We start from the raw sequence: 15,902 nt of genomic DNA, 5'->3' as shown, positions 1-15,902 counted from the left end.
CCGGGCGCACACATGGCAGAAACGCTAGCAGAGCGGGAATCGCAGCCTTTCATGCAGCAATGTTAGTCTATGGGGCGCAGAAGGACCAGCGTTACACTTGCACATAGGTCAGTAGCTTGCATGAGGCCGGGCGCACACATGGCAGAAACGCTAGCGGAGCGGGAATCGCAGCCTTTCATGCAGCAATGTTAGTCTATGGGGCGCAGAAGTACCAGCGTTACACTTGCACATAGGTCAGTAGCTTGCATGAGGCCGGGTGCACACATGGCAGAAACGCTAGCGGAGCGGGAATCGCAGCCTTTCATGCAGCAATGTTAGTCTATGGGGCGCAGAAGGACCAGCGTTACACTTGCACATAGGTCAGTAGCTTGCATGAGGCCGGGCGCACACATGGCAGAAACGCTAGCGGAGCGGGAATCGCAGCCTTTCATGCAGCAATGTTAGTCTATGGGGCGCAGAAGGACCAGCGTTACACTTGCACATAGGTCAGTAGCTTGCATGAGGCCGGGCGCACACATGGCAGAAACGCTAGCGGAGTGGGAAACGCAGCATTTCATGCAGCAATGTTAGTCTATGGGGCGCAGAAGGACCAGCGTTACACTTGCACATAGGTCAGTAGCTTGCATGAGGCCGGGCGTACACATGGCAGAAACGCTAGCGGAGCGGGAAACGCAGCCTTTCATGCAGCAATGTTAGTCTATGGGGCGCAGAAGTACCAGCGTTACACTTGCACATAGGTCAGTAGCTTGCATGAGGCCGGGTGCACACATGGCAGAAACGCTAGCGGAGCGGGAATCGCAGCCTTTCATGCAGCAATGTTAGTCTATGGGACGCAGAAGGACCAGCGTTACACTTGCACATAGGTCAGTAGCTTGCATGAGGCCGGGTGCACACATGGCAGAAACGCTAGCAGAGCGGGAAACGCAGCCTTTCATGCAGCAATGTTAGTCTATGGGGCGCAGAAGGACCAGCGTTACACTTGCACATAGGTCAGTAGCTTGCATGAGGCCGGGCGCACACATGGCAGAAACGCTAGCGGAGTGGGAAACGCAGCATTTCATGCAGCAATGTTAGTCTATGGGGCGCAGAAGGACCAGCGTTACACTTGCACATAGGTCAGTAGCTTGCATGAGGCCGGGCGTACACATGGCAGAAACGCTAGCGGAGCGGGAAACGCAGCGTTTCATGCAGCAATGTTAGTCTATGGGGCGCAGAAGTACCAGCGTTACACTTGCACATAGGTCAGTAGCTTGCATGAGGCCGGGTGCACACATGGCAGAAACGCTAGCGGAGCGGGAATCGCAGCCTTTCATGCAGCAATGTTAGTCTATGGGACGCAGAAGGACCAGCGTTACACTTGCACATAGGTCAGTAGCTTGCATGAGGCCGGGTGCACACATGGCAGAAACGCTAGCAGAGCGGGAAACGCAGCCTTTCATGCAGCAATGTTAGTCTATGGGGCGCAGAAGGACCAGCGTTACACTTGCACATAGGTCAGTAGCTTGCATGAGGCCGGGCGCACACATGGCAGAAACGCTAGCGGAGTGGGAAACGCAGCATTTCATGCAGCAATGTTAGTCTATGGGGCGCAGAAGGACCAGCGTTACACTTGCACATAGGTCAGTAGCTTGCATGAGGCCGGGCGTACACATGGCAGAAACGCTAGCGGAGCGGGAAACGCAGCCTTTCATGCAGCAATGTTAGTCTATGGGGCGCAGAAGTACCAGCGTTACACTTGCACATAGGTCAGTAGCTTGCATGAGGCCGGGCGCACACATGGCAGAAACGCTAGCGGAGCGGGAAACGCAGCCTTTCATGCAGCAATGTTAGTCTATGGGACGCAGAAGGACCAGCGTTACACTTGCACATAGGTCAGTAGCTTGCATGAGGCCGGGCGCACACATGGCAGAAACGCTAGCGGAGCGGGAAACGCAGCCTTTCATGCAGCAATGTTAGTCTATGGGACGCAGAAGGACCAGCGTTACACTTGCACATAGGTCAGTAGCTTGCATGAGGCCGGGCGCACACATGGCAGAAACGCTAGCAGAGCGGGAATCGCAGCCTTTCATGCAGCAATGTTAGTCTATGGGGCGCAGAAGTACCAGCGTTACACTTGCACATAGGTCAGTAGCTTGCATGAGGCCGGGTGCACACATGGCAGAAACGCTAGCGGAGCAGGAAACGCTGCATTTCATGCAGCAATGTTAGTCTATGGGGCGCAGAAGGACCAGCGTTACACTTGCACATAGGTCAGTAGCTTGCATAAGGCCGGGCGCACACATGGCAGAAACGCTAGCGGAGCGGGAATCGCAGCCTTTCATGCAGCAATGTTAGTCTATGGGGCGCAGAAGTACCAGCGTTACACTTGCACATAGGTCAGTAGCTTGCATAAGGCCGGGCGCACACATGGCAGAAACGCTAGCAGAGCGGGAATCGCAGCGTTTCATGCAGCAATGTTAGTCTATGGGGCGCAGAAGTACCAGCGTTACACTTGCACATAGGTCAGTAGCTTGCATAAGGCCGGGCGCACACATGGCAGAAACGCTAGCAGAGCGGGAATCGCAGCCTTTCATGCAGCAATGTTAGTCTATGGGGCGCAGAAGGACCAGCGTTACACTTGCACATAGGTCAGTAGCTTGCATGAGGCCGGGCGCACACATGGCAGAAACGCTAGCAGAGCGGGAATCGCAGCCTTTCATGCAGCAATGTTAGTCTATGGGGCGCAGAAGGACCAGCGTTACACTTGCACATAGGTCAGTAGCTTGCATGAGGCCGGGTGCACACATGGCAGAAACGCTAGCAGAGCGGGAATCGCAGCCTTTCATGCAGCAATGTTAGTCTATGGGGCGCAGAAGTACCAGCGTTACACTTGCACATAGGTCAGTAGCTTGCATGAGGCCGGGCGCACACATGGCAGAAACGCTAGCAGAGCGGGAATCGCAGCCTTTCATGCAGCAATGTTAGTCTATGGGACGCAGAAGTACCAGCGTTACACTTGCACATAGGTCAGTAGCTTGCATGAGGCCGGGCGCACACATGGCAGAAACGCTAGCGGAGCGGGAATCGCAGCCTTTCATGCAGCAATGTTAGTCTATGGGGCGCAGAAGGACCAGCGTTACACTTGCACATAGGTCAGTAGCTTGCATGAGGCCGGGTGCACACATGGCAGAAACGCTAGCAGAGCGGGAATCGCAGCCTTTCATGCAGCAATGTTAGTCTATGGGGCGCAGAAGGACCAGCGTTACACTTGCACATAGGTCAGTAGCTTGCATGAGGCCGGGCGCACACATGGCAGAAACGCTAGCAGAGCAGGAATCGCAGCCTTTCATGCAGCAATGTTAGTCTATGGGGCGCAGAAGTACCAGCGTTACACTTGCACATAGGTCAGTAGCTTGCATGAGGCCGGGCGCACACATGGCAGAAACGCTAGCGGAGCGGGAATCGCAGCCTTTCATGCAGCAATGTTAGTCTATGGGGCGCAGAAGTACCAGCGTTACACTTGCACATAGGTCAGTAGCTTGCATAAGGCCGGGCGCACACATGGCAGAAACGCTAGCAGAGCGGGAATCGCAGCGTTTCATGCAGCAATGTTAGTCTATGGGGCGCAGAAGTACCAGCGTTACACTTGCACATAGGTCAGTAGCTTGCATAAGGCCGGGCGCACACATGGCAGAAACGCTAGCAGAGCGGGAATCGCAGCCTTTCATGCAGCAATGTTAGTCTATGGGGCGCAGAAGTACCAGCGTTACACTTGCACATAGGTCAGTAGCTTGCATGAGGCCGGGCGCACACATGGCAGAAACGCTAGCGGAGCGGGAATCGCAGCCTTTCATGCAGCAATGTTAGTCTATGGGGCGCAGAAGTACCAGCGTTACACTTGCACATAGGTCAGTAGCTTGCATAAGGCCGGGCGCACACATGGCAGAAACGCTAGCAGAGCGGGAATCGCAGCGTTTCATGCAGCAATGTTAGTCTATGGGGCGCAGAAGTACCAGCGTTACACTTGCACATAGGTCAGTAGCTTGCATAAGGCCGGGCGCACACATGGCAGAAACGCTAGCAGAGCGGGAATCGCAGCCTTTCATGCAGCAATGTTAGTCTATGGGGCGCAGAAGGACCAGCGTTACACTTGCACATAGGTCAGTAGCTTGCATGAGGCCGGGCGCACACATGGCAGAAACGCTAGCAGAGCGGGAATCGCAGCCTTTCATGCAGCAATGTTAGTCTATGGGGCGCAGAAGGACCAGCGTTACACTTGCACATAGGTCAGTAGCTTGCATGAGGCCGGGTGCACACATGGCAGAAACGCTAGCAGAGCGGGAATCGCAGCCTTTCATGCAGCAATGTTAGTCTATGGGGCGCAGAAGTACCAGCGTTACACTTGCACATAGGTCAGTAGCTTGCATGAGGCCGGGCGCACACATGGCAGAAACGCTAGCAGAGCGGGAATCGCAGCCTTTCATGCAGCAATGTTAGTCTATGGGACGCAGAAGTACCAGCGTTACACTTGCACATAGGTCAGTAGCTTGCATGAGGCCGGGCGCACACATGGCAGAAACGCTAGCGGAGCGGGAATCGCAGCCTTTCATGCAGCAATGTTAGTCTATGGGGCGCAGAAGGACCAGCGTTACACTTGCACATAGGTCAGTAGCTTGCATGAGGCCGGGTGCACACATGGCAGAAACGCTAGCAGAGCGGGAATCGCAGCCTTTCATGCAGCAATGTTAGTCTATGGGGCGCAGAAGGACCAGCGTTACACTTGCACATAGGTCAGTAGCTTGCATGAGGCCGGGCGCACACATGGCAGAAACGCTAGCAGAGCAGGAATCGCAGCCTTTCATGCAGCAATGTTAGTCTATGGGGCGCAGAAGTACCAGCGTTACACTTGCACATAGGTCAGTAGCTTGCATGAGGCCGGGCGCACACATGGCAGAAACGCTAGCAGAGCGGGAATCGCAGCCTTTCATGCAGCAATGTTAGTCTATGGGGCGCAGAAGTACCAGCGTTACACTTGCACATAGGTCAGTAGCTTGCATGAGGCCGGGCGCACACATGGCAGAAACGCTAGCAGAGCAGGAATCGCAGCCTTTCATGCAGCAATGTTAGTCTATGGGGCGCAGAAGTACCAGCGTTACACTTGCACATAGGTCAGTAGCTTGCATGAGGCCGGGCGCACACATGGCAGAAACGCTAGCAGAGCGGGAAACGCAGCCTTTCATGCAGCAATGTTAGTCTATGGGACGCAGAAGTACCAGCGTTACACTTGCACATAGGTCAGTAGCTTGCATGAGGCCGGGCGCACACATGGCAGAAACGCTAGCGGAGCGGGAAACGCAGCCTTTCATGCAGCAATGTTAGTCTATGGGACGCAGAAGTACCAGCGTTACACTTGCACATAGGTCAGTAGCTTGCATGAGGCCGGGTGCACACATGGCAGAAACGCTAGCAGAGCAGGAATCGCAGCCTTTCATGCAGCAATGTTAGTCTATGGGGCGCAGAAGTACCAGCGTTACACTTGCACATAGGTCAGTAGCTTGCATGAGGCCGGGCGCACACATGGCAGAAACGCTAGCAGAGCGGGAATCGCAGCCTTTCATGCAGCAATGTTAGTCTATGGGGCGCAGAAGGACCAGCGTTACACTTGCACATAGGTCAGTAGCTTGCATGAGGCCGGGTGCACACATGGCAGAAACGCTAGCGGAGCAGGAAACGCTGCATTTCATGCAGCAATGTTAGTCTATGGGGCGCAGAAGGACCAGCGTTACACTTGCACATAGGTCAGTAGCTTGCATGAGGCCGGGCGCACACATGGCAGAAACGCTAGCGGAGCGGAAATCGCAGCCTTTCATGCAGCAATGTTAGTCTATGGGGCGCAGAAGTACCAGCGTTACACTTGCACATAGGTCAGTAGCTTGCATGAGGCCGGGCGCACACATGGCAGAAACGCTAGCGGAGCGGGAATCGCAGCCTTTCATGCAGCAATGTTAGTCTATGGGGCGCAGAAGTACCAGCGTTACACTTGCACATAGGTCAGTAGCTTGCATGAGGCCAGGTGCACACATGGCAGAAACGCTAGCAGAGCGGGAATCGCAGCCTTTCATGCAGCAATGTTAGTCTATGGGGCGCAGAAGGACCAGCGTTACACTTGCACATAGGTCAGTAGCTTGCATGAGGCCGGGTGCACACATGGCAGAAACGCTAGCGGAGCGGGAATCGCAGCCTTTCATGCAGCAATGTTAGTCTATGGGGCGCAGAAGTACCAGCGTTACACTTGCACATAGGTCAGTAGCTTGCATGAGGCCGGGTGCACACATGGCAGAAACGCTAGCAGAGCGGGAATCGCAGCCTTTCATGCAGCAATGTTAGTCTATGGGGCGCAGAAGTACCAGCGTTACACTTGCACATAGGTCAGTAGCTTGCATGAGGCCGGGTGCACACATGGCAGAAACGCTAGCAGATCGGGAATCGCAGCCTTTCATGCAGCAATGTTAGTCTATGGGGCGCAGAAGGACCAGCTTTGCACTTGCACATAGGTCAGTAGCTTGCATGAGGCCGGGCGCACACATGGCAGAAACGCTAGCGGAGCGGGAATCGCAGCCTTTCATGCAGCAATGTTAGTCTATGGGGCGCAGAAGGACCAGCGTTACACTTGCACATAGGTCAGTAGCTTGCATGAGGCCGGGCGCACACATGGCAGAAACGCTAGCAGAGCGGGAATCGCAGCCTTTCATGCAGCAATGTTAGTCTATGGGGCGCAGAAGTACCAGCGTTACACTTGCACATAGGTCAGTAGCTTGCATGAGGCCGGGCGCACACATGGCAGAAACGCTAGCAGAGCGGGAATCGCAGCCTTTCATGCAGCAATGTTAGTCTATGGGGCGCAGAAGTACCAGCGTTACACTTGCACATAGGTCAGTAGCTTGCATGAGGCCGGGCGCACACATGGCAGAAACGCTAGCAGAGCGGGAATCGCAGCCTTTCATGCAGCAATGTTAGTCTATGGGGCGCAGAAGTACCAGCGTTACACTTGCACATAGGTCAGTAGCTTGCATGAGGCCGGGTGCACACATGGCAGAAACGCTAGCGGAGCAGGAAACGCTGCATTTCATGCAGCAATGTTAGTCTATGGGGCGCAGAAGGACCAGCGTTACACTTGCACATAGGTCAGTAGCTTGCATGAGGCCGGGCGCACACATGGCAGAAACGCTAGCAGAGCGGGAATCGCAGCCTTTCATGCAGCAATGTTAGTCTATGGGGCGCAGAAGTACCAGCGTTACACTTGCACATAGGTCAGTAGCTTGCATGAGGCCGGGTGCACACATGGCAGAAACGCTAGCGGAGCGGGAATCGCAGCCTTTCATGCAGCAATGTTAGTCTATGGGGCGCAGAAGTACCAGCGTTACACTTGCACATAGGTCAGTAGCTTGCATGAGGCCGGGCGCACACATGGCAGAAACGCTAGCGGAGCGGGAATCGCAGCCTTTCATGCAGCAATGTTAGTCTATGGGGCGCAGAAGTACCAGCGTTACACTTGCACATAGGTCAGTAGCTTGCATGAGGCCGGGCGCACACATGGCAGAAACGCTAGCGGAGCGGGAATCGCAGCCTTTCATGCAGCAATGTTAGTCTATGGGGCGCAGAAGGACCAGCGTTACACTTGCACATAGGTCAGTAGCTTGCATGAGGCCGGGCGCACACATGGCAGAAACGCTAGCAGAGCGGGAATCGCAGCCTTTCATGCAGCAATGTTAGTCTATGGGGCGCAGAAGTACAAGCGTTACACTTGCGATTTACAGTAAGCGTTCTGCAGACACTGGTAGTGTTGCATATTATGCAGGCTGGCTGCCAAAACTTGCATAATGAAAGGCTGCGGTAACACATATGCAGTGCGTTTTGCATGCGTCTTTTAATGTGTTTTTGATTAAAAAAACAAACAAAAAAAATATCTTTGATGTGTTTTCCGCTTCCTGTTGTCTTCCTAGTGATTTGCATAATTTATATTGAAAAAAAAAACGCACACAAAATGCATATGCGTTTTACATTAGCGAACCGCAAATGCATTAAAACGCACGCAAAATGCATGACAACCTCATCTGCATAAAAAAAAAAAAAAAAAAATGCAAAACGCACCAAAAACGCAATAGAAAATTGCAAACACACCATCCTAAAACGCTACTTTTTCACGCTATGTCATATGAGAACCCAGCCTGAGGATGCTGTTGGCAAAAGAGTGGCTGCTGGACTGGAAAAGGTCAGTTTACATTCCAATCCTAAAAAGGCCAATGCCAGAGAGAGCTCAGATTATCCGACAACTGCACTTCTATCTCATTCTAGCAAGGTAATGCTGAAAATTCTACAAGCCAGACGGCAGCAATATATGGAACTGACGGATATACAAGCTGGTTGCAGAAAAGGGAGAGGCACCAGGGACCATATTGCCAACATTCCATGGATAGAGAAAGCAAGGGAATTCCAGAAGAAAGGCTGCTTTGGCTTTCTTGACTATTCAGAAGTATGTGACTGTGGAGATCATGATAGACTGTGGCAGATCTGAAGAAAATCCGGAGTATGTGGTACCGGTACCAGTGTGGGTGAGGTATGGGTGGTGTGTGATTGGCCATGTGTGAGGAGCGCTCCACAGGGGTTTTTAAGTGTTTTTAGGGAATTGGATCCATTTTTCAGCTTTTTGATAATTGAATAAAGGTTTACATTGATTGGTTAAATCCCTGAGCAGCTGCCTTGATTTTGAAAATTTGTTTGTCTTGATCTGCAAAAGTGGCTGCTCCTACATTGTAGTTGGTGGAAACCTATATGCAGTAGGTGAGATAGACAGTTTTGTTTGGTTCAGACTGTGGCAGATTCTCATGGGAATGCAGATACCAGGCCATCTCATTTGAATTTGGAGGAATCTATATGCAAACCAAGAAGCAACAGTTAAGGTCCATACACACATCCAATTTTAATCTGCAAATGACTGGCCAATTTTTCCACCTCCATGTAGAATGACGGCCGCCCAATTTTGAATACTAAAAGGTGGCCATACACCTGACGATTATGGGCAGAATCCACAAAGACAAATTTATCTCTAATCGAATGCAATAAGAGATACATTTGTCATTTTGTACACTACAGAGCATTTCCCGTCCGATTTCAGCATGAAATTTTCAGGGAATTGGCTGAGCCCGCCGCATCCGCACAGCTGATGCCCCCCAATATATAATATTCCCCACATGTGCATTTATAAAAGTTACCTATACTGTTGCAGCCTCCGCGCGGAGTCCCGTAACCTCCGGGTGGCTATCAGTACACGCTACTGGCGCATAGCGTCTGACGTTGGCGCATAACATCAGATGTCAGACGCTAGGCGCCAGTAGCGTGTACTAATAGCCGCCCGCAGGTTACGGACACCGCGCGGAGGCCGAACAGGACAGGTAACTTATAAATGCACATGTGGGGCACATTTATACATTGCGGCGGGGGTTTTATCGTCTCGTCGCTTGTTCTGGAAATCACCGCCGTACCGCCGCGCACCCGACCAAGCAACTTCGGCCCGACATCTTGCCGCATGCGCGATAGACAAAGCGACCAATTTCTGTACCGAAATTGGTCGCTTTGTCGGTCGGGCCTGCACTTGGCGGCAATGATTTTCATCCAATTCGATTATAATAAATGAATTGGATGGTCGATCAGCTGCCAAGTCGCCTGATGTATGGCCACAAACATGAAATAAAAGTATTTGAAAAATAAAAGATTGAAGATAATCTGCAGATAGCCTCAGTATAAAAGTTCACAAAAGATCCAGACGAAAGATTTTTGTCTCTCAATCTTTCAGATCCATCAGATCTGATTTGCAGACGACTGGACATTAAGCGAGGTGTGTATGCGATCTCCAGATATTTCTTTGTGTGCACAGGCATGCGTGAAAAAGAAGCAAGTAAATAGAGTATGAAAGCATTTTTCAGGTCTTTTGCAGGTACTGATTTTTGCATATGCACAGCATCTTTAGAAAGATCAGTCTTTCAAACCTCCCCGACAAGCCTCTGCGACAGATAAATTCCTCAGTTTGCAAAGATTTGCAAACTGTCCTCAGCTGAAGAACAGACTGCACTAAGTGGAAGGGGGTTAAATTGGCCTCTGATCTTTCATGTTCCAAAGACTTTTATCTCAAGTGTGTAAACAGCTATAGAACAGAGTATAAAATAACTGCTTGTTCACAGTTGGCAAAGGACTGTGACAAGTTGCATATTGTTTCTTTATTTAACTCACTAGCTGATGACCCGGCGTTCCCCAGTTATGTATTTGGCTGGTGTTGTCTCCGCCCTCTTTTTCTAACCCTAACACACAATTACTCAATGACCAAGTTTGTGAGCTTTGAAGTCTTTGGCATCAATAATTTGCATTGAAATGAAACAAATCTGATTGGCTGTTTGTGGCTCCACCCCCTTTTCTGAATTTGAATCCCAGTCACCCAATGACCATCTGTACCAATTTTGAGGCTTGTGCCATTAACAGTGCAAGAATGGCAGCAATTAAATATTCCCCTTGAATATCAATAGGTGAAATTTGATTGGCTTTTGTAGGCCCCACCCACTTTTCTGAATATTAATACCAGTCACCCAGTGACCAACTGTGTAAAGTTTGAGAACCCTACCATTAACAGTGTAAAGGTGGCCACACACGATACAATAAAATGATCCAATTTTACGGCAATTCGATAAAAACGATCGGATCTCCCGAAAAAAAAAATCGAAAGCTTTTTTTTTTCATTCGACAAAATCCCATCGGATTTCCCGTTTTCTTTGATTTTAATCGATCCGGGACAGATACTTTTCTTCAATCTTTCTAAAGATTGTATGGTGTGTGTTAGATTGTCAATTTATTAATATGCACACCCAAGCAATTTTCTCAGAGTTTCCAATCATTTTTATCATAATTGGGGAAAAATGTAACATAGGTGTGTGGTACATTGGTCAGATTTTTGAAATGTTACAGTCAATAAAAATTATTGCAATTCTTAAATTGAACAGATATTTAAAAAATTGTATGGTGTGTGACCACCTTAAGAATGGCTGCAATTTACATTTTCCCAGTGAAATTTGTATTTGTTTCCACCCACTTTTTGGTTATGGGGATGAAAAGTATCCTATATGTTATTCCAGGTAATACTACGTATGTACTATGTGTGTGCCAAATTTCATTCAAATCTGTTCAGCCATTGCTGCGTGATCGAGTAACAAACATCCAAACATCCGAACTTTCCCATTTATAATATTAGTGAGATATGCTGAATATGTAATGCGGAAAGCTGGTTTGGACAAGTCACATGCTGGAATGAAAATAGCTGGCGGGAATATTAACAATCTAAGATATGCTGATACCACTACTCTGACGGCTGAAACTGAGGAAGAATTAAAGAGCCCTTTTCATGAGTGTCAAACAAGAAAGTGCCAAAACTGGTCTACTGCTTAATGAAAAAAAACAAAATCCACTGGGGAGGGGTACGCCTTAGGGTCCCAATGAGGCTTTCCCCAACCCTGTAGCTGCAGGCAGTCCAGCGCTGGCTCCCCCGAAGACTCCCGAAATCCTCCCCAGACAAGCGCTGATTTCTTTACATTGCCGGGATCCAGCGCAGGCGCAGTAGCAGCTCTTCCTTGGGGTAAGGCGGAAATAGCTGAACCCGATCGTATCCACTCTACTGCGCAGGCGCAAGAGGACTCGTGCCTGTGCAGTAGAATGGATCGATCGGGTCCGGCTATTTCTGCCTTATCCCGAAGGGAGATCCGCTAGTACACCTGCGCTGGATCCCGGGAGGTAAATATTTACATCGCCGCACTTTGGGGGGCTGCAGCTGGATAACAGAGGGACAGAGAAGAACGGGGGAAGCCTCGTTAGGATCCACAGGCTTCCCCCTCACAAGGTAAGTACCCCCAGGGGACTTTTTCTTCATTACAGGTTTTCTTTAACATCAAGAAAACGTATCATCTGCTCCCATGAACCATCTGCAAATAGATGGAAAACAGCAGAAATTATAACAGATTTTATCTTCCTGGGAATCAAAGTTCTCTGCAGATGGCGACTGCAGCTATGAGATGCTTGTTGCTTGGAAGGAACGCCATGGGAAGTTTGGACAAGACAGTAAAGGATAGAGATGTCACATTTTAGCAACAAAGATCAGGATGGTTAGAGCTATGGTCTTCCCAATACGTACGGCTGTGCAGGTTGGACTATAAATAAGGTCATGCGTAGAAAAATTGATGCTTTTGCATTGTGGGTGTGGACAAAGCTACCGAGAGTTCCCTGGACTGCCAGATTATCTAGCCAGTCACTACTTACAGAAATAAGGGCAGAGTGTTCACTAAAAGCAGTGGCGTATCTAGGTAAGACAGCGCCCATGGCAAATACTAAAATTGTGCGCCCCCCCCCCCCCCCCACACACACACACACACACACACACACACACACACACACACACACACACACACACACACACACACACACACACCCACACCAGAATGTAACAGTCACTACGAAATAAATGAGGCTATCCTTCTGATCCTCCACATACCTGACTATTTTCATACGCATTTTCTGCAGAGAAGAACTCATGTTAATCAAAGAGCTAGATCCCACATAATGTGTTTTTCTTGCACAGAAAAACAAACTGACATTCTGCATGATAATTCTTCTCATTTTGTGTCAATCTTCTGTATCAATTACATTAGCTGTTGTGAAAAATTTCTGCATAGAAACACACTTGGTGTGCAGAAAACGTACGCAGAAAAACACGAGCTGAAAACTGAAGGACAAGTGTGATCCCTGCCTAAGCCATAGACCCTGAACAAGCAAGCAGATCAAATGTCTATAACACATCTGATAAGATTAGCTGCATGCATGTTTCAGGTGTGTGATTTAGACCCTAGTGACCAGAAGGATCAGCAGGATTTCCAGGCAACTAGTGCTGTTTAAAAGGAAATAAATATGGCAGCCACCACTCTCATATGAATGAAAGCAATGAAACATTTGCAGTGACGATTATAACATAATAAAAGCCTGACAACCTATTTATATCAGTAGATACTGAGCTAGAAATATAATGCATTTTAAGTATTGAGGTACACTGTACAAGAGAGAAGTTGTTAAAACTGGCCACAGATATTCCAACAGGGTAATGGTTAAAGTGTAGAGAGTGTCATAAATAAATGTAAGTAAACAGAACATTGAGATAAGGCTGAGGAATGTGTGAATGCCAGAGAGGGGAATGAATGGGAGATCCTGTAACCTCCAGACCAGGAGCATCTGCTGCTATCTCAGGGGACTGAGACATGATCTGTGGTAGGGAGAGAGGGAAAAGTTCAGAGCTCACCTCTCAATAGCTTCTAATGTAGATATATGACAAAGACTGAGACGGGCCAGGCTGCTGGATGATTGTTACTCCCTTAGACTCAAGAATGCTGTCAGCAGCTCTGCGCCCCCCCCCCCCCCTGTTTGAAGAGGGAGGTCACCTGGGACACGTGCCATGCATGCACACTTCCAGATATGCATCTGACTAGAAGGGCTGATACTACTATTAAAACTCAAATTGGGTCACATATTGATGAGACCAGATTCTTTGGAGAAATCCTTCATGCTTGGAAAAATTGAGAGCAAAGAAGATGGATGGATATACGACATATGTGAAATTATGAACACGGGTTTATATGAAAAGGGCGCCGGTAAAAAAGGGTGGAGCCCATATATACCAACCTCGGCTACAAAAAAAGGCGCCTGGTGTAGCCCATATAAAAACTTCGGCTAGAAAAAAAACTCAGGGATGTGTTAATTACTATTCCCCCTCCAGGCCGTCATGGATCGTGGGGGAATGAAATAATTCGGCTTCCAGTGCTTGTAGCCCATATCAAAACTTCGGATACAAAAAAGGCAATAATATGGGCTACAAAGGGGCACCTTGCTGTTGCCGAAAACCTTGTAGCCGGAAAAAATATGGGCTACAAAGGGGCACCCTACTGTAGCCGAAAACCTTGTAGCCGGAAAAAATACGGGCTACAAAGGGGAGCCCTACTGTAGCCGAAAAAATATGGGCTACAAAGGGGAGCCCGCTTGTAGCCTATATCAAAACTCGGGCGCCCTTTTCTACACCTTGTAGCCCATATTTCCAGAAATAACATTGATGTCTATGGCGGCGCCCTTTTCATACAGGCAGCTCAGGCGCCCTATTCAACCGATACCTATGAACACGCCTATGCAACAGCTGAAAGAAGCCGTGACTGACAGAGACATCAAGTACATAAGGTCACAAAGGGTTGGGGTCAACTAAACAAGTGAGTAGAGGGAGGGAAATAAAGTATAAGAAAAAAAAATTGTTTTCAAATGTGCAAGTTCTAGCAAGAAGACCAGTACTTACTTGAGCAGCTGAATGAGCAGTATGGCGGCCCACCTCGTCCGATCGCCCCACACCCGCGCTGCCCCGATTTCCAGGAAGACCTCGAGACTTTCCAAGACGCCCAGCCAATTGAGAAGACGCTGCCGGGGTCCGTCCTGCAACGAGGGACAGAAGGATGGAGAGGGTGAAGACTAGGTATGATCAATGAGATGCAAATGTTTCCAATTTTTATGCAAATATATGCAGCTTGAAAAAAAAGGACCATTCAAGTCCCACCCAGGTTTAAATTGATTGGTCCATTTTCAAGCTGCATATATTTGCATAAATCTGCATGAGCCTGGAAATGTTTGCATCTTATTGATCAACCCCTAGTGAGGGCAGCATCCCACAGGCAATATACAGACAGACTAAGGAGGGTCAATGAGATGATCAAAATTCTGAGCCAATTTAAATGTTATGCAGCTTTGAAACCGACCAATGAAATGCAGAAGCTGTTATGGGATTTGTCTATTTCTAAACTGCAAATATTTGCATAGAATTAGCATCCACTCAGAATTATTAGCATAAAGTTGACCCTCCTTATCACAGAGTACAAACAACAACTGAAATTTGTCCTTTTATTATAATTACTAGCTGATTGCCCGGCGTTGCCCGGGTATGTATTTGGCTAGTGTTGGCTCCGCCCACTTTTTCTAACCCTAACACACAATTACTCAATAACCAAGTTTGTGGGCTTTGCGGTCTTTGGAATCAATAATTTGCATTGAAATGAAAAAAATCTGATTGGCTGTTTGTGGCTCCACCCTCTTTTCTGAATTTGAACCCCAGTCACCCAATGACCAACTGTAGCAGGTTTAAGGCCTGTGCCATTAACAGTGCAAGAATGGCAGCAATTAAATATTCCCCTTGAGAAGCAATAGGTGAAGTTTGATTCACTTTTGTAGGCTCCACCCACTTTTCTGAATATTTAACCCAGTCACCCAGTGACCAACTGTGCAACGTTTGAGAACCCTGCCATTAACAGTGTAAGAATGGCTGCAATAGACATTTTCCCAGTGAAATTTGTATTTGTCTCCACCCACTAATGACCTGGAACTGCCCGCCCGTGTATGTATTTGACCGGTTTTGGCTCCGCCCACTTTTACTAACCCTAATGCACAAACACTCAATGACCAAGTTTGTGAGCTTTGGGGTCTTTGGCATCAATAATTTGTATATTCCCATAGAAATTAAACAAATCAGATTGGCTGTTAGCGGCTGCGCCACTCTCCAACATTTGAACCCCAGTCACCCAATGACCAACTATAGCAGGTTTGAGGCATCTGCTACAGCCCCGTTTCTATGGGCGTGCGATACGTGCAATCGCCCGGGGCGCTTTATTGTGCTGCAGGAGGGGGGGGGGGGGGGCGCCGGAGCGGGGGAACGGCCATAATAGTTATAACTCACCTTCTTCATCCGTTCCCCCACAGTTTCAATATCTTTCCTCTCCCGGCGTCTGTCGCCTGGTAACAACACCCCCTGT

At 49.0% G+C, this 15,902-nt stretch overlaps 1 protein-coding gene across 1 annotated transcript in view; it reads right to left on the bottom strand.

Moving 5' to 3' along the window:
* PEX16 (peroxisomal biogenesis factor 16) overlaps positions 1 to 15,902 on the bottom strand; it is a 152,976-nt gene that overhangs the window by 64,171 nt on the left and 72,903 nt on the right. The window contains exon 4 of the mRNA XM_068259908.1: positions 14,402 to 14,535. Coding sequence (XP_068116009.1) covers positions 14,402 to 14,535 — 134 coding nt within the window. The remainder of the gene's footprint in view (positions 1 to 14,401; positions 14,536 to 15,902) is intronic.

Source organism: Hyperolius riggenbachi, chromosome 11, assembly GCF_040937935.1.
Source record: "Hyperolius riggenbachi isolate aHypRig1 chromosome 11, aHypRig1.pri, whole genome shotgun sequence".
In the NCBI taxonomy this organism is placed as follows: Eukaryota; Metazoa; Chordata; class Amphibia; order Anura; family Hyperoliidae; genus Hyperolius; species Hyperolius riggenbachi.
This window is presented reverse-complemented; position numbering and strand designations above follow the sequence as displayed.